The following is a 22,583-nucleotide window of genomic DNA, read 5'->3' on the forward strand; positions in this document are numbered from 1 at the left end:
ATTTTTGCTCTGTTGTTGCTTTTACAAGGAATGCAATTCAAAATATTTCCTTGCTAATCTGAGAAAAACTTTTGGAAGCCCTAGAGATTTTCAGGTTGGCAAGTTGTGCTTGAGAAGATTCTGAAAATTCTTGATACATTTTTGTTTTAAGAAACTTCTGATACACTGTTAAGTTGATATATAATGAGAATAATTATTATTTTCATAGTGAGAAGTATAAATTTAGACTATATAACAAAAATATACAGATGCAAAATATTAAAAGTTAATTGTGATCATATGATCATTTTAAAAAGTTGCATGGCTTTATATTTGTTTATCTTGGTAATCCAGTGTTCTTAGTGGGATAACACTATACTTGGAAATTTTAGTTGCACGATATAGTTATATTACTTGTGGATCTGGATCCTCTCGTTCTCGCTTGTAACATGAGCACATGATTTTGTTATTTTAAGCGATACAAGTTCAACGGTGGGACATTGCGCCGAAATTCGGGACCCTGTCCAAATATAGGTAATTTCGATCATGGACTTGTGTCTTTAGTGATATTTCTTTCATGGAAACCATGATTTTTTCTGATTATTTGTCCCCTCACCCCTTTATCTTTTAGAAATTTGATGTTGGACTCCGATATCCATGTGTCAGTCCCCCCTCCCATAATTTGACGTATGAAAAGTGTATTGATTTTTATATTAATTATTTTTAAAGTTAATGTTATATATATTTTTATATTGATATTGTATAGAAATGTCATTCTTTTTCAATGATTTTACAGTGGTGTGAATTTTGATATGATTTTAATGAATTAATTCATGACCTTTCTGGTGTTGTATTTTCCTGCTTCCACGCATGTGTTAATCTAATTTGACTACTTTTTAGTTCTATGGTACACTACCTTATTTAATTTTGTTGACTTTCCAGGTATAGAATTTCCCTATCGTCAAGCCACATTCATTGACTTCGATGCTTATTGTGTCTTTTTATAGCTTTTCCATTTGCTGACTTTTCATTAATGCACTTAACCAGTATCATAATTAAACGGTGAACTGGTATTTGCAAAATTCAACCTCCATATCGACCATATTAACCAAAATGTCTTGTGATCACGACCTGCATGGCCACATGATCGCCTGAATTTGCTTTGCAAAGAATGTTTTTTTCTTTGATAAAGAACTAAAAAAGATAAACAAAAACAAGGTAGCACCAAGTTGCATGATGGCTTCCCAAGTAGTTGGGAGGTTGGATAATTTTAGAGAAGCAAGATGTTATCATGCCTGTCTCCTTCCTTGAATTGATAGGATAATTATTTGCCAAAACATATATGTTTATGAAGTAGAAAATAAAATACAGATGTACCTTTATATTTATTATTCATGGACCTTTCCTATTTTGGTTAGATTAACTGTTTTAAAGTTTTTTTTTTCTTCATTCGATCAAGTGTCACACAAATAAGTTTTAGCCAATATTTATTCAGAGTGAGCAGAGACAACGATAATTCTTATCCATGTATCTTGTTTAAAACTTACAAGACATCAGAAAATATAAAATAACCTTAGTTTTTTTTTCTTGTTTGAATATATTATATAAATTTTATTAATATCTAGAAGCTTAGAATGGCCATGCTTATACATTAATGCATGTAGATCATTTGACAACCGGCACAGCAATTTTTCTCAAATCACGACATAGGTTTTAGTTTTTTTGTTTGACACTGGGAAATTCTTAACCATATACCAACTTTTTTCTCTCCATTCATTGTCCAAAATGCAAATCTAGATTGATAAAAGAAGAAAAAACTGCAAATTTTTATAAAAAGTATTATTATCCATTTCTACTCTTTTTCTTAAAGAATAGAAATATATTGATAACATTTTTAATTTGTAATGCTAAAAGAATTTGGACTCAACGTTTCAAAATCCTTCATCTTCTTCCACGGTCATACTCAAAAGTTAGCTGGCTAGATTATTAAGATATTAAATTCCACGCGTCTACTATGAATGTACAAGTGAATATACATTAATGTCTCACAGTATTTATATACGATCCCATTCAATAAATACTTCTGTTAGGAATTAAAAACCTTAATATTAGATGGTTAGATACATTTCACAAAAGTAATGAAATCATATGATTCATTCATTCTTAGATACACTCACCTAAATAGTTTTTTTTTTGTACTAGTCTATGAAATCAAACAATGGGTTAAACTTTACCTTTCCCGGTTTATATTTCATTTTAATTTATTTTCTACTATAATATTTTTTTAGTACAATAATTTTACTACGAGATTTCTTACCACTATTAATGCATATATGTATATATATAAAAAGTTATAATATGTAGTAAAAGTTAAATCGTGGTAACTTGATCCTTATATTTTATTTCTACGAGAATATCCATTTCATTTCTCGACTTATTCTTTTAAATTGGTATCTGTTTCTTTTATAGATACAGTGTATGCTTGAAAAAGGTGCCTATATAGTATAGTACTTACATTCAATTCATAGGAAAAATGTTAGAGGAGTTCTCAACAACTTCTAGGATAGAAAAGTAAAATAAATAATTTTTTTTTTATAAATTAAAATTAGTTTATAGTCGCAATTTATGAAAAAATTAATATTTTTTATTAGAAGACGTTGTCAAAAAATTCGTCCAAACAACCTTAATTTCAAAGGAAATATTCTAATATAAAGTTTACTGATACAGAAAAATTCTCATTAGTTAAATTTCAAAAGATACTTCTATTATTCCATAAACAAAATTTTAATTTTGAACCAATATCTGGAATTCAATTCTTACCAACTCCACCAACTGATTTGGAGGTATACTACATAGTATTAAGAAAATAATAATTATCAATTATTATTTTCTTAATACATAGCATGCAAGAAGGTTTGAGCGAGGAAATGAAAAAAATTATAAGACAATTGCGAGTGGGTGAAAAAACAAAAATGGGAATTGCGAGTGAAGAAGAAGGTGTTGCAAAGGCGCGTGAAGTTGAATGGGGAACAAAATGAGACGTCCAAATCTCCGACACTCTAACTACAAAATCCAACTATTCCACACTTCTTCAGCAACTTCCATTATCATTCCCTCTCTTTCTCTAACTAAACTCACTTCACTTCTCTCTCTACCCATGACTTGACTTCACCAATGGGCTTTCTCCGGCGAATTTTCGGCGCCAAAAAGCCCTCAGACTCCAAATCCCCCAAGAAAAGATGGGCCTTCCTCAAGCCCACCGCCCGGAACAAGTCACTCCCGCCGCCACCGCCCCCCTCTGCCATTAACACCCACTTTGATTCCTCCGCTCCCTTGGACGCCAACAAGCATGCCATCGCCGTTGCCGCCGCCACCGCAGCCGTCGCCGAGGCCGCTCTTGCCGCCGCACACGCCGCAGCCGAGGTTGTCAGACTCACTAGCGGCGCCGCCGCCGCCACAAGTAACAGCACCAGCACAAGACCCGCCGCGGCGGCGGCGCGTGTTAGCCAGCTGCGGTTGCCGGAGCTTACTGCCGCCGTTACGATACAATCGGCCTTCCGTGGTTACTTGGTAAGTTAAAAAAAATACCAAAAACTTGAAATTGTTTTCTTCATGGTCACACTTTGTTCCGAAGTTTATCCGAGTCAATTAAAAATATTCTTCCATGGTCATAGCGTGTCAGGTAATTTCAATTTATTTGACTATTTTTTTTATTGAAATGGAATTTTTTCAATGGATTTTCTCTGGAACAAACGATGGTCAAATATTGCTAATTTTTCAATAATGAGAATATTTTTTTTTAATTTTTAAATAATATTTTGCACTGAAAGCAACCTGTTCCGGGGACATAGGTATTGGTCCCCTTCCACCACCACACCCCACCTTTACTTCCTTCCAAAATCCTATATGAATTCTTTGCTAAATAATTAATTAAAGACTTTTTTTATTTTATTATAGTAAGATTCTGGAAACTATTTGTTTTCTCTTTCCTCTCAGAGTTGGATACTGCTAGTGCTGACTATTTGCTATATGCATATCATCTCCTCATATTCAAGTTACAGATTCCTTTTATTTTTCTATTCTAAGCTTTTCGAAGCACAGTTTACGTTTGACTAATTAACTCATTATAATTTATATACTTATATTTTACAAGGAAATTCATTTTTTCCTTGTCTCCGCATGACATGATTTTTTGTCTTAAATTATATTTTATAGTTATGCTGTTCGTGTTTGAGAATTGTTATTACTTCTTCGTATCACGTGCTGTGTGCAAAATTTAATTCAATTTATTGCTTTGAGCCATATCTTCCATGTGCGTTTGAGTGACTTATCTCATAAACTTGGGCTCTACATTTCGAGAATGTAAAATTTCCATCAGAAAATGTTGTTCTCTATTCAATGTATTTTTTCCTTATTTATGAGTTTGATTGACAACAACGAACAACGTTTTAGATAAAATTAATGGAATTATAATTAGGAATAGCATAGGAAGGGAAATAGAGAGTCTGAAGTTCCCTACCCATTTGAGATGCTTGTTAGGGGTAAAGATTTACAAGTGGGGGAAGCAAGGTTCAACTTTTTTAAGGAAAAGTTCCGTTTTTGGAATTGGAGTGTGAGTATGTGGGGGACTGTAAAGAGGAAAATGGGACGTGTGTGAATAGCATAAGAGAGGCCCACATAGTTGGTGAATGGTGAGTTATGATAGTTACCTTTGCAGGAGGCAAAGTAGAAAGACCCTCTGCCCAAAAAACATCAAAGGTTAGTGGCCCTGTGCCAGCCCATCTTCAACCACATCTAAGGTCATGACCCTAACTACTCATTGGTGGGGTTAGCTATTAATGTATTGTAATAGGAGAGAGAAGAGCAAGTTGGTAACCACTAATCTTGTTTTTGCCTTTCTATGAGGGTAGCATTTCTGATCATGTCATTTTCTTGCCATATCAGAACAGCAAAATACCATTCCTTACTGAGAAAAAAGGCGTTTTTCACCTTACTTTAAGATAAACACATTCTAGCTTTAATGAGAAAGAAGTAACTCTAGTTAAGGTCACTGACCGACCATAATGCGTTCTTTTGTTTGAAATGGTTGGAGAGAGAGGAATGAGGTTACCATATTCATTGAGCCAAGGAACTTAACTCTTTTCACCTTTTTCTGCTGGCTATGCTAACCAAACTAAAGGGGAAATGTAGCATAGGAAGGTTCAAGGAATAAAGAGTAATGATGATGCAATTAATTATCACAATAATTTGTACACAAGGATGGTTTTCACACGAAGAAAATTAAAAAAAAAAAAAAAAACAACATGCCTTTAGATTGAATTCAACAGTAAACTTTTGTTTTGAAAGAAAGGAACATTATAAGATGGCTTTTCACTGTGTGTTTGTTTAATGATGATTCCTTGCTTAGAAGGTCCTAAATTAAACATGTAGCAAACATGTTCTCTTGGCTTTGGATTTTCTCCTTCACGGAAATTGATTTTGTTATTGGTCCTCAAGTGTGAATTGGGTGAATGTGGTTGTTATAGGATAGTGTGTATAAGAATATGATGGGAAATATTTGAGAAAATAATGTCTTTTTGGATGAAATTGGAAGGCAAGGAGGGCATTGAGAGCACTAAAAGCATTGGTGAAGCTGCAAGCATTGGTTAGGGGCCACATTGTGAGAAAGCAAAGTGCTGATATGCTGAGGCGCATGCAAACATTGGTGAAACTTCAGGCCCAGGCACGTGCAAGCCGTGCGCACTTGTCATATTATACGCCTTCTTTCAAGTCTTCCCTTTCTCACTACCCTGTAAGCAAACACTTTCTCTTTTTCCACTTTTTTGTTATTCTGAAGCCAACTTTTTGGTCTGAATACCAAGTTGAATGCTACTATGTATTTCTTCAAACCTGTCACTTTTATAACCTAACTTTACGAAATTGTTTTCCACCTTGTAGTAAAAGCTGAGCAACCGAAATTGTAAAGTATGAAGGTGCATCTTTAGGTTGAATTGTGATTGGGATTGAAATGTGGATTATTTGTTTAAAAGATTGGGTATTGTTATTGCTTACTCAGCAAAGAATGGCTCCTCAACCATTAACTTGTCTGATTCATTATTTTTTATTATTATCTATACTTACTTGTAGGTCCCAGAAGAATATGAACACCCACCTCGTGCCCTGAATACAAAATTTGATGGATCTTCTATCCTTAAGGTGCACGATTTTTCCCCATTTAATAGATAAATAATATTCACTTATTATGAAACACCATTTTCTTTTCAAAGGCCCCCCAATCTTACTGTGATTTTATTTCTTCTCATAAAAAGGGCTGCATTACTTCTCTTAATCCCTTCAGCAATGTTCTTTCTCTCTCCTTCACACTATTAAATCAACACACAAATGTATTTCTTCTTTCTTTCTTTCTTTTCTTTTGTTAGGCACTAAGCTTGATCATGCTCCTTAGGATTGAAAAGAAATGTTAAATGAATTTAAAATAAAATCATCATAAATTATTGACGACTTATAATAAGTTTGCTTTAAGCTTAGATTGTCACATTGGACCGGCCTGAAGAGCACACGGGTATTTGAATCAGTTAGGTGTTGACATAACTTGAAGAAAAGTGTTCCTCTCTTAATTCTCCCCACTTCAATACCATTTTCTTTAAAACTTGCAGAGATGTAGTTCCAATGCCAATTGTAGGAACGTTGACTCAGAACGAGCCCGGTTTGATTCGAATTGGTTAAACCGTTGGATGGAATTAGATAACAAGTGCAGGCAAACGGGAGATGCTTCATTGAAAACTGGACGCCCTGATGATGATAAAAGTGACAAGATTCTCGAAGTAGATACTTGGAGGCCACACTTCAAGCCTCACCACAGTAGCAGCTCCTTACAGACAGCACATTGTTATTTGAGTTCTGACTACAATAATGATAACTTTATGGCACATGAGTCTCCGTCAAAACGTTCAGCAAAAGCTCTAAACCAAAGTTTCTCATCATCACGGGAGGTATTGCAGCTAAACTCTTTGAAGTTTCACAGAGGGAAAGAAGAAGCAACTTCAAGAACTGCCGACAATAGTCCACAATCATTTTCAGCCAATTCTAGAAATGGAAGTGGTGCAAAGAGGGGTCCCTTCACACCTACCAGGAGTGAGTGTTCATGGGGTTTCTTCAGTGGCTACTCGGGTCACCCCAATTACATGGCAAACACTGAATCTTTTCAAGCTAAGGTTAGATCACAAAGTGCACCCAGACAAAGGCTGGAGTTTGACAGATACGGTTCCACTAGGAGGCCTGTTCATGTGGTGGGGCCTAATTCAGACCAGGATTCAGATTTAAGAAACAAAGTCTTACCTGCTTCTAACAGTGTCAACAGAATTGGGAGTAGTAATTTAAGGTCACGTTGAGTGTTTTTATAAGACAATCCCCACTTTCTTCCATAAAATGAAGAGACATACTTTCTCTTGTTTGAGTTTCTTGTGTGTGGTAGTTGAGAATGTAATTATATTTTACCTGTATTCATATAGTCCATACACAATTATTCTCTCATTGTTGACGTTTTCAGTGTGTGGATTTGTAAATCATGACTTGGTTTGACTGTGTTTCTTAGTGGAGTGCATGTTTTGAATCATACCTTACATGGAATTAGCCCTTCATGCGAATAATTAATGATGGATCCAAGCAATCATTTATCGTTAAGGACAAATGCTTGGCAGTTGGCACATCATTATGTGTACGACGAAGACTTCAGTTTTTTTAATTCAAAAAGGGAAAATGTCTAGGTTGATCTTCTAATAACAAATTTTCATAAACTTTACTTCTTTTTTATTAATGTTACTATTTTGAGATAAATACACTAATTGTTTTATAACACGGCTTTTAATTGTCTGCTGTGCAGTTAATTTTGACATAGTAACAGGTCTTCAACCTTTAGAATGTGTATATTTAAGTTAATTCTAATCATATTTCTGTGTTGAAAGTCACGCCCACACTATGGGAGGAAATAATTTGTTGGTACAACACAATTTTTCTCACTACTTTAGGACTAAATATGCACTGCTCACTTAGTGACTTTGATATAAATAATTCAAATTACATTTACTTTCTTAAATTACTTTTGATATGATAGTATGTATACAAAGAATAATATTATAATCTCACTATTAACTGAATTAAGTTTGCAAAATCAAAGTCGTTTCAAACTCTCAAACATACCTACTTAGTAATGCATCTAAGTGATCTTACCCCAGAAATTTTGGGGTAGATGTTGGCCTGTGGGGTATGCACTTTTTCCTTTGAACACTAAAGCTGTTATCAAAATCCACTAAACTGGTTTTGCTTCTTTTGATGACTTCATCACTATATTCCAGAAAACGGGTTCAGGTACCAAGCACATACTAACACACATTAACTATTATACATTCCATTTTTACTATCAACTTGTAAAGGTCTTCATCTTTTTATAATATATATAACTTGCAATATAGCTTTGTCTTCCCTTTAAACGTGAGATGATGTATCTTAATGGAACTACACCAACCATCTTATTTTCTCTATCTAATTTGCATAGGTGCAAGTTTGACTCATTGTGCAGAAAAAAGAATAAGTTATTGTTTCATTACAAAACCTTGCCTTAGGGTTATTTAAAGAAAATCTGTTTTACTTTTACTTATTAGTATTCCCATTTTGATTTATTCGCTGTGAATTCACGGAGATTAGATCTAAGCTTGCTCAGTAGTTTAGTCTTTCGGTGGTTCATTTTGTCAGACAGGGACAAGAAACAAAAGGACAAAATAATTCATATATGACAGCATTACTCACACCTTTGGATCTTTCCCTTTATCTTGTTCTGTTCTAGTTTTTGTTTTTGATGAGACTCCGAATTGGAACTGTGTCCTTGGATGCTCACCTTAGGCCATGCAGTTGAATCAAGCGATTATATGGAGCTGTTTGTGAGAATAATTAATCTACAACTAATCTCATTAAGACACCCTACTTGTCCTTTTGTAAACGCTTTTATCAAATGCATACTTACAATGCACACGCACTTTTCTTTTCCTGCTTTTATAAAGTATGATGATGACCTTCATTATGCCAAAATCATTAGCTTTTTCCCAGTCATGCAAAAGTTGCAAACGAGTAACAATAAAGAAGTCAGATTTAGTGTTAGCGAAATTCTCCTGAATTAAAAGAAAGCAAGGGGTGACATTGGTCATTATGAATTAGTTGAACTGATTTCACTCAAACATAAAATACTAAAAAAATGGGGCAATAAAAGATGGGAGAGACCTTGGCTTGAGGTATCCAACGACAACCACCACACCAGACATATTAGTGTGGGGACATAGCATTGTCACTAACATGGCTATGAAATATCTGCCATAGGCATTCATATATTTCTAGAGACTAGTAATGGTGGTAGATGAAAACCTTCTATCTTATTTAAACTTGAACTCTAAATATGGTATAAAAGTATATTAAAAACTTATAAACTACAGTCTGTATTAGGATCCATTTTGAAGCCCAAAGAGATACCACATAAGCCTGGTAAGATACCTATGGCTGAGGCATTTGAACTGAAAGTGTCAATCAGGTCCATTAAGCACCTACAAACATATTGCCTATTATCAGCAGTGTTAGCAATGTTGTTCACCCCAAACATAGCATCACAGCAAGGGGACCCTGGAATGGGGTCTGGGGAGCCATTGGTGATGAACATGGAGCATGCTGAGAAAAGTTGAGTAATTGTGGAGCATTCTATAAATGCAGATACAATTGTAGCTGAGGAAAACAAGATCACCAACCCAATTATTCTTAAAGCCTTGTTTCTTCCCACACAAAGTTCCATCACAATATGCTTCTAAGAAAGGCTCTCTTTTACCCCTTTTTGTCTCCTTAAACAAACTTTTAAACTAGTTAGTTAAGCGGAGTTCCTTCACTACATTATAATGTTATATGGTATATATAATAGGAAAATGATGGTTTGGTGTGCAATGTGAAGCATGTGGTTTTACATGAATTTTTTATGAGCTTTGAGACATGCATGATGTAACCATTTCAAAAGGTATCAGAGGTACATTGTTAGGTATTATTTACACAATCAATTGTCATCCAATGGTGTCGTGGTGTAGTTGGTTATCACGTCAGTCTAACACACTGAAGGTCTCCGGTTCGAGTCCGGGCGACGCCATTTTAACTTAGTTTTTTGAACTTTTTAATTATACTTCTGACATAAGAACAAAGCAGATGGGCTAAATTAGAAGTGTTCTAGAGGAGAACCCAATTGAACGTGTTAAGAAGAAATCCTCGTTTGTACCCAAATAAATGGGTGAGGCCAACCAAGTGTGTACAGTAGAAGCAATGAACAGCTACTAGTTTTTCAAATACAAACACAAATTAGGTGAAGCCAAAAGGGTATAGTTAAAGGAATGAGTGGTGATTCTGGTGAGACGTCCAACCTATGTGTTTTCACCAATTGCTTTACTACCTAATTTGTCTTTTTCTTAACACATTATCTGTTGGATGTTCCGGTCTTAACCCACGGATAATTTTTTTTCTGCTTATTGCTTCTTATAAGAAATTGATTGTTGGCGATAGTTTGAATTCTACAATGCTTCTTCCAAAAATTGTCTTCCTTCCAATGATAATTGCTTCAGAATTCCTTATTTAAATTTGAAGTCCAAGATTGCTTTATATTCATATAGAAGATAGAAACTGAATTCATATACAAGTTTCTTTATATATCAGTATATACTATATAAAAACGAAAGAAGTTAGCATATATCCGTAAAGCCAAACCAATTATTTAAAGCAAAAATGAAAAAGAAAGAAGGAAATGCACAAAACAACTAAGTTTCTAGGAGCTATGGCTATACACATAAAAGAACAAGCAAGTGAACATCATGTGCCCACTCTCATTTAACTGCCATTGCTGCATTCCCATTTAGAAGTCGGGACACATGTTAGGTAGCGACACCAATGACAGTGATCATACCCTTTCTCACCCCGAAATAGCATCACCAATGCAATTGTTAACCTGCCATTGAATAAAAAATCATTGATTTTTAGCATTTATGAGACTATATGTAACAAAGAGAAAGGAAAATTGCCTATAAGACCCTATATTGTAGTTAAATAGCAAATTAAAACAATTAGTTCTATCTCCTCTAGCAAAATCCTTATCAAAATAACAACATTCCTGATGGATTTAAGGAAGGAACTAACCCTGCAGTCAACAGAACAAGAGACACGATCCATAGAACATATTGGTAAGCCTTGTACTTTGACTTCAAACGAACACCAGCAGGAAGACGACGCTGCTCTAACCATCCAAACTGAGGACGAGGCAACAAAATAAAACCAAGGAGAAATCCCACCAGGAATCCTCCAATGTGAGCAAAGTTATCTACGTGTGGCAAAATGCCAATGCCAAGGTTGATCACAATGATCACTAGAAGGGTGAGTAATGCCATTGCCTACAAAAAAAGGCACAAGAATGTGTCAAAACTAAAAGTTGACACTTCCCATATTAATTTAATTTAAAGGAATGGCAGGTACTAATTGATGACAATGAGCCAAATTGTAGGAAGATTTTATGTGTCTCTCATATTGAAGAAAACTAATAAACATCCAGAAAACCATAAAGAATTAACTACACTCACTTTGTTGGAATATATAGTCCAGTTTGTGATAAGTTCAGACAGCATTGCGCCAAGAAGTCCAAAAAGGGCACCAGAAGCACCAACCGAGATATGGTCTATGATAAACAGAGATGACAGTACACTTCCACCAAACCCAGACACCAGGTATATAATTCCAATCCTCACTGACATGAATTTAACAAAGGAAAGTGTTAGGTTTAGGTCCATTTACTACGTAAACATTGACCAAAAGAGAAACTAAATTAAGTTTCGTAGGAAGCAAATGATAAACTCAGAAGTTCTGTTTTCCTGATTTTGCGTGACATTTTACTAGTCTGCAAGAAAAACATACCAAACCCGAATTGCTGTTCCAGACGAATCCCAATGAATATCAGGCTCAACATGTTAGCAAGCAAATGAATAATCCCAGCGTGTAACCAAATGCAAGTGACAAGTCTCCATCCCTGATGCCCGTTCACAACATTATCCCATCGAAGGGCTCCCATCTTGGTCAATCTTCATATGTCAATAAAACATTTCAAATCAATAAATTTTCTTCACGAACAAAATAGGCTATCATTTAAACTGTTACAAGAATTGTGCATGCAAGTTACAATTACAAGATTGGAAAAGCCACACCCTCATTGCTGGATAGGTAAATATTTTGCTTTGGCCCTTTCGGTAGAAGTGTATAACCAAGTCAAGAACCCAAATGAAACATGTCAGCTACAACTACAACCATTTATAGTTCAATACGTATCTAATAAAATTGAAATGTCAATGAATGTAAAACTTATTTCACATTTCTTATGAATGACAACATGAAACCAGCCAATAAACCAAACTGAGATACAAAAGGAAAAATAAAAAAGCCTTTCCTGAAGCATTCAACCTGAAACAAAGTACAGGTCAATACACCAGTAAAGAATCATTGAACCTTTCATTGTTTGGCCCTTGTAAAGGGTGATGGAGAAAGCAGAATAAAAAAACTTATACTGCCATATCATACAATAATAAACAATGAAATTTAAAAGAATATAACTCCATAGCGTTGTGCATTGCGGCTAATTTTTTAAGACCCAAAAATTGACATAATGCGTCAGTTCAGTTAAGGCACTTAAGCACGCAAAGAACCTTTACGTTTCAACCTACTTGGCTTTCTTTTCTTTCTTTCCAATGCATTAGTAATTATAAAATATCCCATTAAAGTGTTACTCTGTCCATAAAGGGTCTTATTAAGGATACGATGGTTTGAACATCAAAATGATTACCCAAAAGGAATTTATATTTATCTCTTACATTACTTTATGTAGAATTACATCTTATAATCAGCAATAAGATAAAAAATCAAGTGAGAAATATGGATATTCATCGCAAAAACAAGAAAATGATGCCATCGAGTTCACCAATATCTACCAAGGCAGACAATTGAAAAGGCCATGAAGAGTGAGTCGTTTTGAAATTTAAAATTCATCTCATAGAGTAAACACAAAAACTACCATAAAGCAATCCCTTAGCATTCACAACATATTTAAGGACACACCTAATTCAGTAAATTGAGCAAAATTTTCCAAAACAAAGAAGCTAAAACCAAAAACACCCGGAAAAAAAAAATCCCAAATTGGGTTCTATCCAAAGCGAGACCCCCGATAAAAGCGTATCAAAATCCCCTAAAAGAAAGGAATAATAGCTAACAAAACCAGAAACGAAAAGAATCAAATAAACAGCACATAGTATTGAATAAAAACAAGTCAGTGAACTTACGTTGAAGAAGAAGGACCAAGCAACGGATTCTCCTGCATAGGTTGGAAGGAGAACCTTCCAAGGAACTTGGCCACGCAGCCACCTTGGAGACCGATGTTATTCTTCGGACAATTGTTGATGTACATGGTAATAACAAAAACAGCAATATTAGCAACCACAAACATAGGAACGAGCCATGATGTCCAATGGGTCTCAGCTTCGTAAAAATGAGAAGATTCATGCGCAGTGTAGTTTTCCTCTGTTCTGTTGTTCTTGGTTCCCCCACCGCCACTCTCAAGATCTCTCCTGGCCATAATTTCTGTCTCTCAATCAAACCCAATATCCAAGTCTCAAACTTTATTCTGTAAGGGTGCTTTATAGGAAAGAAGAAAGAGGTGGAGTTGGTGAATGGGTATAAATTGGGAATGAGAGAAAAAAAAAGTACAAAAAGTTAGTGGGGTGAGCCATTTCACTCTGTCATTCGTTGCTAACCGCCACAGTAAGAACTTCTTGTTACTCACATCAAACTGTTTATTTGAGTTTCTAATCTGTTCCAAATTTGTATATTTTCGTTAGATAATGATTCGATCATTTCTTTAAAAAAGAATATTATTCCATAATAATCTTTCATGTTTCTCATCTAAAAAAAATGCATGCAGCTCTCTATCTTTGTATTTATATTCGTACTTTACTTTTGAATAAAATCAGTAGAAACTATTAATTTTTTTTATATAAAATTTTTTATGTTACTAACTTAACATCTCAGCCACGTCTCAATTGAAAAAAATATTATTAAAAAAAAAATACAAAATATGAAAAACTAGATTAAAGTTTACATGTTAACAAAAATTATAGATAAGTAAACTGTACTTATTCATAAAAAATTTTAAGAACAGACTAGATGAAAGTCTATTATACAATATTAAATTAACCAACTTATCATGTAAATACTACAAAATTTCACTAAAAAAAATATAATATTTTTTGTGTTATATGTAATAACAATAATGATATTCATCAATAAACTGAATTAGTCTTTTGAGAAATTCATCCAGAATTATTTTTTTTAAAAAAGACAAATTGAACTACCATGTTCTTCACGTGCGTCTAGACATTTTGATATCTAAGACAGATTTTTATTTGAATAATATTCCAATATAATTCGTCAACTTTTCACTTGATTCTTCTAAACATAAATTGAACACTTTTGAAAACTCAAAAATCAAACAATTTCAATGTTTCATCTAATATAACTCACTCATTCGGTCTCGTAACATATTTGATATCAAATTGAATCTAACAAACTTTTATTACGCAAATTTTCTCTTTACACAATAACAATAATAATAATTAAAAGTAGTCTTAATAATATTTTTTATAAATATTTCATATATTTATGGAAATAACAAATAAACACGTTCTTTAATATATTTATAATAAATCATCTTTTGCCCTGTCCCTACCTATAGTGTAAAGAAAGGTCAGAAAGAATGTAGGCAATTGGTGCCTAATAAAACAGTCAGAAGAATAATCCAGACACTTATTGAGGCCAATTAGGACATTCAATCTAAAATCCTTCTCAGGTTAACTACTCTAGCCTCTTAAAAAGTAGGATTTAGACATTTTGGGCCGACTCATCTCATATGTTAAAAAGGGTTACGCTTTTATCAAAATTATACGGACCGAAATTAATGATATATCTATATGATAGGTTAGTGAATTAATTCATTATTTTCTAATTTTCTTTTTTATTATTTTATTTTAAATCTATTTATTTAATTATTGTTATTAATATAATTTTTTGGATAATAAAAATTTAAGTAAAAACGATAAAATTGAATAAAAAATTAATATTTTAATAAAAAAATGTTTAATGACTAATAAAATAAAATAAATATCAACAATAATTTAATTAATCAAATCACGTGTAAAAAAATTAATATAAATAAAATTTTATATAAAACATTGACTACCACCAATTTTAATTAAAAAAACATAAAGTTCCTCTTTAAAATGTTAAAAATAAAAAAGGATGGGTTGGACCGATACAGCCTGACAGGCCAAACCAATACAGACTAACGGGTCCAAAAGATTGACTGGGCCCGACCCACTTTGTCATCTCTACTACAAAGTTCAAGCCCACATGTTAATTGCAAATTTATAATTAGGAATACCACAAGCTAACAAATGTATAAACAAATATTCTATAAAGAAACATGCTCAATTCGGCCCATCATAACTCAATGTTATAAATATGCTCTTTATAATGGAGTAAGATACGTTTTTTTATCAGTTTCACTAAACACTCTTAACACAAAGTACTTACTTGATCGTCAGAGTACCTTTTGCAGGTTAACTCCCAACCGAGTCCTAAAGAATTAAGAAGAAGGAGTATTGAAGTCTGAAGGAGTGAAGAAGTATTGAAGAACAAGGGAGTGACCGTGCGACTGACAGCCGCAACAATTGTTACAACCAACCTCAGGTACTATTTAAACTCACTTTGTCTATACAAGTACATTTTTCTTTTTTCTTTTATTTGTGTCTCCTGTACATTTTATAAAATCACAATTATGCTATGTTAAATCTTACGACTTTGATTCTATTATCTCTAACCCCCACTCAAACAATGGTTTCAATTTTAATTAAATTTAAATGATGGAAATTTTCTTGCATGAAAAAAAAAGTAAATCACACCATTTAATCTCACAAATTCATAGATTTTCTTTTTATCAATAATCAAAAGGAGAAATATCAAAGAAATACAAAGATAATGAATATGGTAACTGATACCTATGATTTTTAGTATCAACAAGATCAAGTAATCTTTACATGTCTTCTAGCATCCATGTCACCGAATCTACATACAAGAATGGTAGGGTATCGTCATACTTTTTTAATTTCGAATACCTTGTATATTTACTTTGAATTTCAAACTCGTACAAAAGTTAGTAAACTCAAAACACTCCTATTTGTAAGAAAAATATTGATATTTTGATCTTTATTAGCTCTTCTGTTGATACTTATGTGCATATTTTCTTCATTCATGATGCTTTATTTAATGAATAGAATCTCTAGTTACATCAATTATTTCTATAATTGATCCTTACACGGTGGCTAACAGAGTCTCAATCTCAGTCAAAAGAAAGAAGAACAAAATGTCCTTGCAATGTAAAACGTACAAGTTAATATTGATCATATGTAATACATGTTTAATACAAATCACTAGTGCAAAATTAGTCTTTCGCGTCACACTTTTACACCAGATCCAAATAAAAATAATGAAAAAGTACACGGTGACATTTTTGTAAATAATTGGAACTTGTTTACTTTAAACTGTTAGGGGTTCAACATAAAACTCAATATTTACTTCGGGTTATATGTTGTCTAATGTTAATGTCGAGTTTTGCGTTGGACCCTACCAGTCTGACAAAATTGTTTTAAGTTAGGACTCCAAGTTTCTTCTTCCTTGCGATTTCGATACAATTTCCCCCTCATTTTATTTCTTCGATAACAGCAATTGCATGGGTGTTTGTGGATGTTTTAGAGGTCATTTCGGTGGTTTGAATTGGTGGATGTGGGTGTTTTGTGGGGATGGGTGTTTTTCTCCATTTGCATTAGAGTTTTGTGCGTTCAAGTGTGTCATTAAGGTAGGTGCTTGATAAGTGTCTAATTTCAGTAATATTTCATATTAAAATATAGACACTTATGAGGATTTATTGCTAATTTACATATAAAATAATTCCTAATTTATGAATTTATACCTTTTTACATTTTTTATGATCTTTATTTGAATAAGAGTATTTTATTCTCAAATTTGGTGTTAATTGCAGATTTCTAAGGAAGATTGGAGATTTGGATTAAAGATGAATGATTTGAGCTAAAAAGATAAAGATAGAAGGTCCCAGAATGGAAAAAATGCAAAGAAAGATTGGGCCTTTTTTATGTTTTATCATTTAGCCCATTAGCGCGACACAATAAACAACCTAACCCTAGAAAACTAGGATAAATAGAGGGCTAGAGGCTCAACCTTAGGGTGCCAGATTGAGAGGAAAACACCATAAAGTGAATTGTAACCCAATTGGGAGAATGGAAGGAGATAGAAGTATGAGTGGCTAATTCTACCTTTGGGATTGGGAGTAATCTGCTCAAACTCTTATGTATTGAGGTGATATTTTATATATTAATATTCAGTTCTTGATTGATTATTGGTATTGTTGTTTTACTTTTAATTTTCTGTGACAAATTGAGAATCTTAAATCTGACCGGGAGGTATTTTTAGGGTTCGGACCTAAACAACAATACTTAACATATTTGAGTGCTAGGAATAGACTTGAAATGTTAATTGCTATTAAACGTCATTGTTCTTATAATTATGCGAGAGATCGATAGTTAGGGGACATTCTTAAGGATTTTATATGTGAGGAATCGATATAAATGATTTTTATACGGGCATCAATTTCAATCAAAGAACTTGATATTGACATGATAATCAAAATACGAGAGAGATGAAACTAATCCTTATTTTTCCAATTGAAACAACTAATTATTTGTTTGTTTTCTTATTGATCAGTCCCAACACAATTAATTCAAAACTCTTTTAATTGTTCTGTTTTTATATTTAGCGATTATTATAATTCACTGTTCCTTCTGGGATCGATATTCGTCCTTAGGGACAATTATTACTTTTGACAAACGCGGTGCACTTGCCGTAAAAAGTCATCAGTTCTCTATATCTCCATGATTGTTTTTGGCGATCTCAATCACGATAATGCATGAATGTCTCCATTGATTGTGTTTCTATTTTTTTCATATTCACTTTGTATGATGAATTTTGTCCTTTTTTTTTTGTGTGTATTTTTGTGTTTCTACTATTCACTTGATTTTGTAAAAATTACTAAAAATAAGTAAAAGTTGATTTTTGACCCAATTTTTGTTGTAGTAACTTCTTTTAATGTATATTTGATAGTATATTCCTCCATTTATTACAATTTTTTTTTTAAGTACATTTTAGCCAATTTTCCAAATTTAAGACATTTAGCTTACATATCTATTCTTATTAAGAAAATTTTAAAAAAAAATTGCGGTGTTTCCTTATACCAAATAGAAATTTATTAAACCTTTACATTTCAGATATTTTCTACTTCCATGTTCAAAAAAATTATTTTGTGATTATGTCATTTTGCATATTGTTGTCATTTGTGTTTGATGTAGGTAGAATAAACACTACAAAAAAATCATTAAATAGAAACTAATTTTAGAGACTAAAATAATTAGTCACTATATTTATTAAATTAGAGACCATTTTATAAACTAAAAAAATATTGGTATTAAAGTAGTTTCTATTAATAATAAAAAATTATAAAGTAGTTTCTAAATTGATATCTAATATTTAGCTACTAACTACTTATGTTATAAATTAGTCTATATTAGTCTTTTAGAGACTAATTTAGAATCTAAAATATTAATAGCTAAAACTTTGGTAGTTAATTTAGATACAAATTTAGAAACTATTTTATAATATTTTTATTAATAATAGAAACTACTTTAGATATCAATATTTTTTTAGTCTCTAAATTAATATCTAATTTAGTCAATATAATAACTAAGTATTTTTTGTCTCTAAATTTAATTACTATTTAATATTGTAGTGAAAGTCATTGCAATTGGTATTATTTTTTTTTTTTTTATTTCGAGTTTTGGTTTTAAGCCAAAACTAATTAATTTAAAAAAAAATGTAAAAAATTTACGTTGCATATTTTGTTCGACATAAATTTATGTATTTTGCTTCTACATTGGACATACAACAAATGTAAATGGTCTTAAATATCATAAGTAAAAGGTCTCTTTTGTACAAGTGAATCAAAATGGCATGTTTTAAGGATAGTGAACACTCATTTTAGAGGGACAAGTTGACAAGTTTAACGGACTATGATAAAGATTTAGGGAGAAACAACAAAAATAAAAGCATATTTTACAATAAATCTCAAGTTTGTGACAAGGCTAGTCACACGACTCTAACATGTTATTATAAATAAAATTTTCATTATCAAGACATTGTTCCATCCAATACTCCATCTTCATGACATGAGAGTCACAATACGTCATTTGATTCACAATCTAACATTAAGATAAAATGTCATATATAATGGTGACATAAAGATGAAAATGACTTATGGTGAATCTCCTTTTATAAGAAATATATGTAAATCTTTTCCGCCTTTTACTTTGTCTCACCTCTTTTTATGAACAAATTACTATAAAATCACCAAGAATTATTTACTGTTTCACAATTTCCTAAAGAAAACAATATTTTATTTGACTTATTTTTCCTAATAGGTGTTGTATCAAATCTCATAAACCAATGAACTACTTCTCAAGGACATGGTCTTTATGTTGTTGATGATATCTCTCTCCTTACTCTTATAAATCTTTTTATACTTCCATGAAAAATTGTAACTTTGTTTATAATTGTAACAAAAATACTTCTAGTACTAATAATTATCAAAATTTAATTTGTACAAGTTCGTGTAAATTTTTAAATTATTCAATATGTTATCCATGTCTAATGATTTTGTTCAAAAGAATTTTCTACTTTCAGCATATGTAAGGTATGTAATTATAAAAAAACAAACAATTTACCTTTTTTCCTTGTATGATAATATTTATAACCATTATAGTCAGTTTTTTCTTATACATGGGAACCTTCTCCTATCCCTTCATTCAATGGCATAAAAAAGGTATTACATGCATATTCCAAATATACCTAAATAATTTAATATAACACAAGTCTCAGACTCTTTCATGTTTTATACAATTTAAGAAATTAGTTATAAATTAAATTGATTTAAAAATAACATGCTTATAGACTAATGACAGTAAATAATTTAATTTTTTTTATGGTTTTTTCAAAGATCACGAGATCGTTCATAGATTCAATGGTTTATATATTCATGAAAAAAAGTAGGTCTTTGGAAGAAAACATAAATAGATCTTTCAATACTGGCTAATGCTTTTATACCTCTGGAATTTTGGAGAAAGACCTTTGTTGTTTATATCATAAACCAATTGTCTTCTCCAACTCTAGGATTTTCATCTCATATAGAAACTTATTTTTCATCTTTGATGCCTTTTAAACTCAAGTAATTTTTCATTTATTATTCTTAATACAATCCCTTTCCTAGCCCATGTATTGATGCATAAGCTTTCAGAAAAATGTGATTTGAAGGTCTTTGATAGTCTAACATTAAACCAATCAAAGAACCTTAAAATAAGTGATTTCAAAACCACATCCTTCACATCACAACTCAAAGCTCAAAGGAACATACTCAAAAACTAAACCTAAATGTATATATAATTGGATATATGGATAACGTTTTGCACCTTCATCATAATTGCACACATAAATAGCTAGAAAAGTTAGGAATGAGTCATATTACAAAACACTATTGCAAATGCGTTCATATTTGAAATAGACTTTTTTATGCAAACATTGATTCGAAAAAAAAAATATTAACTTGATTTCTTTAATCAAATAGTCTAATATTAGAATCTTCATAATGGTAATTTAAACAAAATTCATAATGTTAATTTAAACATGAAATAAATTTTGTTAAAGGAAAAATTATGTAATTTTATTGTAGCACAAAAAGTAAACTTCTTCATGCATACAAATTAAAGAAATTAATTGAATGTCTACATACTAAATTAAAATATAATTACCTATGAGTAGAAAACATAGGTATTTGTAAATAAAATATGAAATAACATAATAAACTAAACTTTTATATTTATTTTAGTTAATATCCTTGAATATTTTTTTTTCTTGTATCAATTACAATCACTGTGAAATCAAATCATCGCAAAAAAAAAAGTGAGTTATTTAATATAAATCAATATACAATATAATATACTCATCATAAAATTAAACAATCACTTTGACCAAACATAAAAAAATAGAAAAATAGAGTCTAACATAGAAACATCTTTTAGAATACTCATATTAAACATGATTTGTTTGATATTAACAATTAACTCATTCAAAATACTTTAGTTCTATAAATTTCAGCTCCATAAGTCATGAAATTCATTACACAAAATTGTACACCAATGACATATTCCAATGCAATCAATAACTCTCTTTTGACTTCTCACAAAATAATATTTTAATTTATACGATTTCGACAATTATTGAAGTAAAAATATCTCTTTTCAATAATAGATTTTGTGCTTAATAATTTAAATAAATGACGATTATAGTATCATATAATCTCGGATACATGATTTCAAATTATTCAGATCAATATATAATTCATCATTTATCTTAAGAAAATATTAATGTTGATAATTTAACATATATGCATGAGCATTTAAAATAAATTTATAATCATACATGTATATTAAGCATGTATATATGAACAAGGTGTAATTAATGAGCATGATAAAATTTATTGAAAGAATTGTAATTTTATAAGTCCTTATTATTGCTTTAAGGTTAAAAATTATTGGACAAATTCTAATTCACTAAACGTATAAGAATTTACTAAGCAAATTAAGACTGAGAGTAAGGTTAGTCTAATAACACAATTCAATCTTAAAGTTCCTCAAACATGCTAATCACTTTAAAACCCTTGTGTCACGTCTCTACTCTCATCTCAATTTTTTTTTTTTCAAAACTTAACATGCTTATATCACTATCTAAATCAATTTTTTCAATTCAATACTCATATAGACCAACAAACTTAACAATTTGTTTATCTTTAAACTAAACATTTGCTCCACTTTAAAAAATATCGTAACACACTAACACAATTTTATAATCATAATAGGTTTGTTATTTTAAATAAATTATTAAAATAACCTTACACAAAATTTACTTGTAGTCCAACAGTCACTGTTAAAACTAATTAAGAGTATCATTTTTATTAATTGATCAAACCAGTAAGGAGCTCAAACACAAGCAAAATAAGGAATTGAGAAATTTCTTCGAATAAAAAAACAATTATTTTAAACTAAATGTGACCTAATACTGATATTTTAAGCATGATACAACACCTTGAATTACTCATCCTTTGTTTATATGTTCAAATGCAATAATGTGTTAAAAAAGATTAAGGTTATCTAACTAAATGAAGAAATACAAATCTAAGTCATACATACTTAAATACGACTACATATAAGTGTGTTAGTTATATTAAAGTTTAAACTTAGTGTATAAAACTCAAGCAATAATTTTATAGA

At 31.5% G+C, this 22,583-nt stretch overlaps 3 protein-coding genes, 1 long non-coding RNA gene and 1 other non-coding gene across 6 annotated transcripts; 3 read left to right on the forward strand and 2 right to left on the reverse strand.

Moving 5' to 3' along the window:
* Positions 1–405: 405 nt before the first annotated feature.
* LOC137829609 (uncharacterized) lies at positions 406–1,363 on the forward strand. Its single transcript, XR_011084042.2, has 2 exons — positions 406–513; positions 922–1,363. It is a non-coding gene; the product is annotated as an uncharacterized LOC137829609 (long non-coding RNA).
* Positions 1,364–2,902: 1,539 nt separating this feature from the next.
* On the forward strand, positions 2,903–7,594 carry LOC137829606 (protein IQ-DOMAIN 23). 2 transcript variants are annotated; one of them, XM_068636452.2, is made up of 4 exons: positions 2,903–3,549; positions 5,573–5,770; positions 6,106–6,174; positions 6,636–7,594. In XM_068636452.2, exons 1-4 carry the CDS (start codon positions 3,154–3,156, stop codon positions 7,368–7,370), a joined length of 1,398 nt encoding a protein of 465 aa, XP_068492553.1. In that variant the 5' UTR covers positions 2,903–3,153; the 3' UTR covers positions 7,371–7,594. The 2 variants fall into 2 exon arrangements, with proteins under 2 accessions (XP_068492553.1, XP_068492554.1); XM_068636453.2 differs by lacking the exon at positions 6,106–6,174.
* Positions 7,595–9,148: 1,554 nt separating this feature from the next.
* Positions 9,149–9,882, reverse strand: LOC137828624 (Bifunctional inhibitor/lipid-transfer protein/seed storage 2S albumin superfamily protein). Its single transcript, XM_068635271.2, has one exon. It carries the CDS (start codon positions 9,809–9,811, stop codon positions 9,449–9,451), a length of 363 nt encoding a protein of 120 aa, XP_068491372.1. The 5' UTR covers positions 9,812–9,882; the 3' UTR covers positions 9,149–9,448.
* A 197-nt stretch (positions 9,883–10,079) lies between these two features.
* On the forward strand, positions 10,080–10,153 carry TRNAV-AAC (transfer RNA valine (anticodon AAC)). The gene has a single exon. It is a non-coding gene; the product is annotated as a tRNA-Val (tRNA).
* A 475-nt stretch (positions 10,154–10,628) lies between these two features.
* Positions 10,629–13,896, reverse strand: LOC137829608 (RHOMBOID-like protein 2). Its single transcript, XM_068636454.2, has 5 exons — positions 13,368–13,896; positions 11,956–12,119; positions 11,625–11,788; positions 11,188–11,438; positions 10,629–10,999 (listed from the first exon to the last, which is right to left on the reverse strand). The coding sequence occupies exons 1-5, from the start codon at positions 13,658–13,660 to the stop codon at positions 10,882–10,884; spliced, it is 990 nt and encodes a 329-aa protein (XP_068492555.1). The 5' UTR covers positions 13,661–13,896; the 3' UTR covers positions 10,629–10,881.
* Positions 13,897–22,583: the final 8,687 nt, after the last annotated feature.

The sequence above is a fragment of the Phaseolus vulgaris genome, chromosome 7, assembly GCF_051622355.1.
Source record: "Phaseolus vulgaris cultivar YP4 chromosome 7, ASM5162235v1, whole genome shotgun sequence".
Classification (NCBI taxonomy): domain Eukaryota; kingdom Viridiplantae; phylum Streptophyta; class Magnoliopsida; order Fabales; family Fabaceae; genus Phaseolus; species Phaseolus vulgaris.

Excerpts from the sequence above, each read along its gene's own strand:
- LOC137829606 (XM_068636452.2), top strand. The coding sequence starts at position 3,154 with ATGGGCTTTCTCCGGCGAATTTTCGGCGCCAAAAAGCCCTCAGACTCC. Across the intron at positions 5,771-6,105 it reads CTTCCCTTTCTCACTACCCT|GTCCCAGAAGAATATGAACA; the intron begins GTAAGCAAACAC and ends ACTTACTTGTAG. Across the intron at positions 6,175-6,635 it reads ATGGATCTTCTATCCTTAAG|AGATGTAGTTCCAATGCCAA; the intron begins GTGCACGATTTT and ends TAAAACTTGCAG.
- LOC137828624 (XM_068635271.2), bottom strand. The coding sequence starts at position 9,811 with ATGGAACTTTGTGTGGGAAGAAACAAGGCTTTAAGAATAATTGGGTTG.
- LOC137829608 (XM_068636454.2), bottom strand. The coding sequence starts at position 13,660 with ATGGCCAGGAGAGATCTTGAGAGTGGCGGTGGGGGAACCAAGAACAAC. Across the intron at positions 11,789-11,955 it reads GGAACAGCAATTCGGGTTTG|TGAGGATTGGAATTATATAC; the intron begins GTATGTTTTTCT and ends AATTCATGTCAG. Across the intron at positions 11,000-11,187 it reads CTTGTTCTGTTGACTGCAGG|GTTAACAATTGCATTGGTGA; the intron begins GTTAGTTCCTTC and ends ATTCAATGGCAG.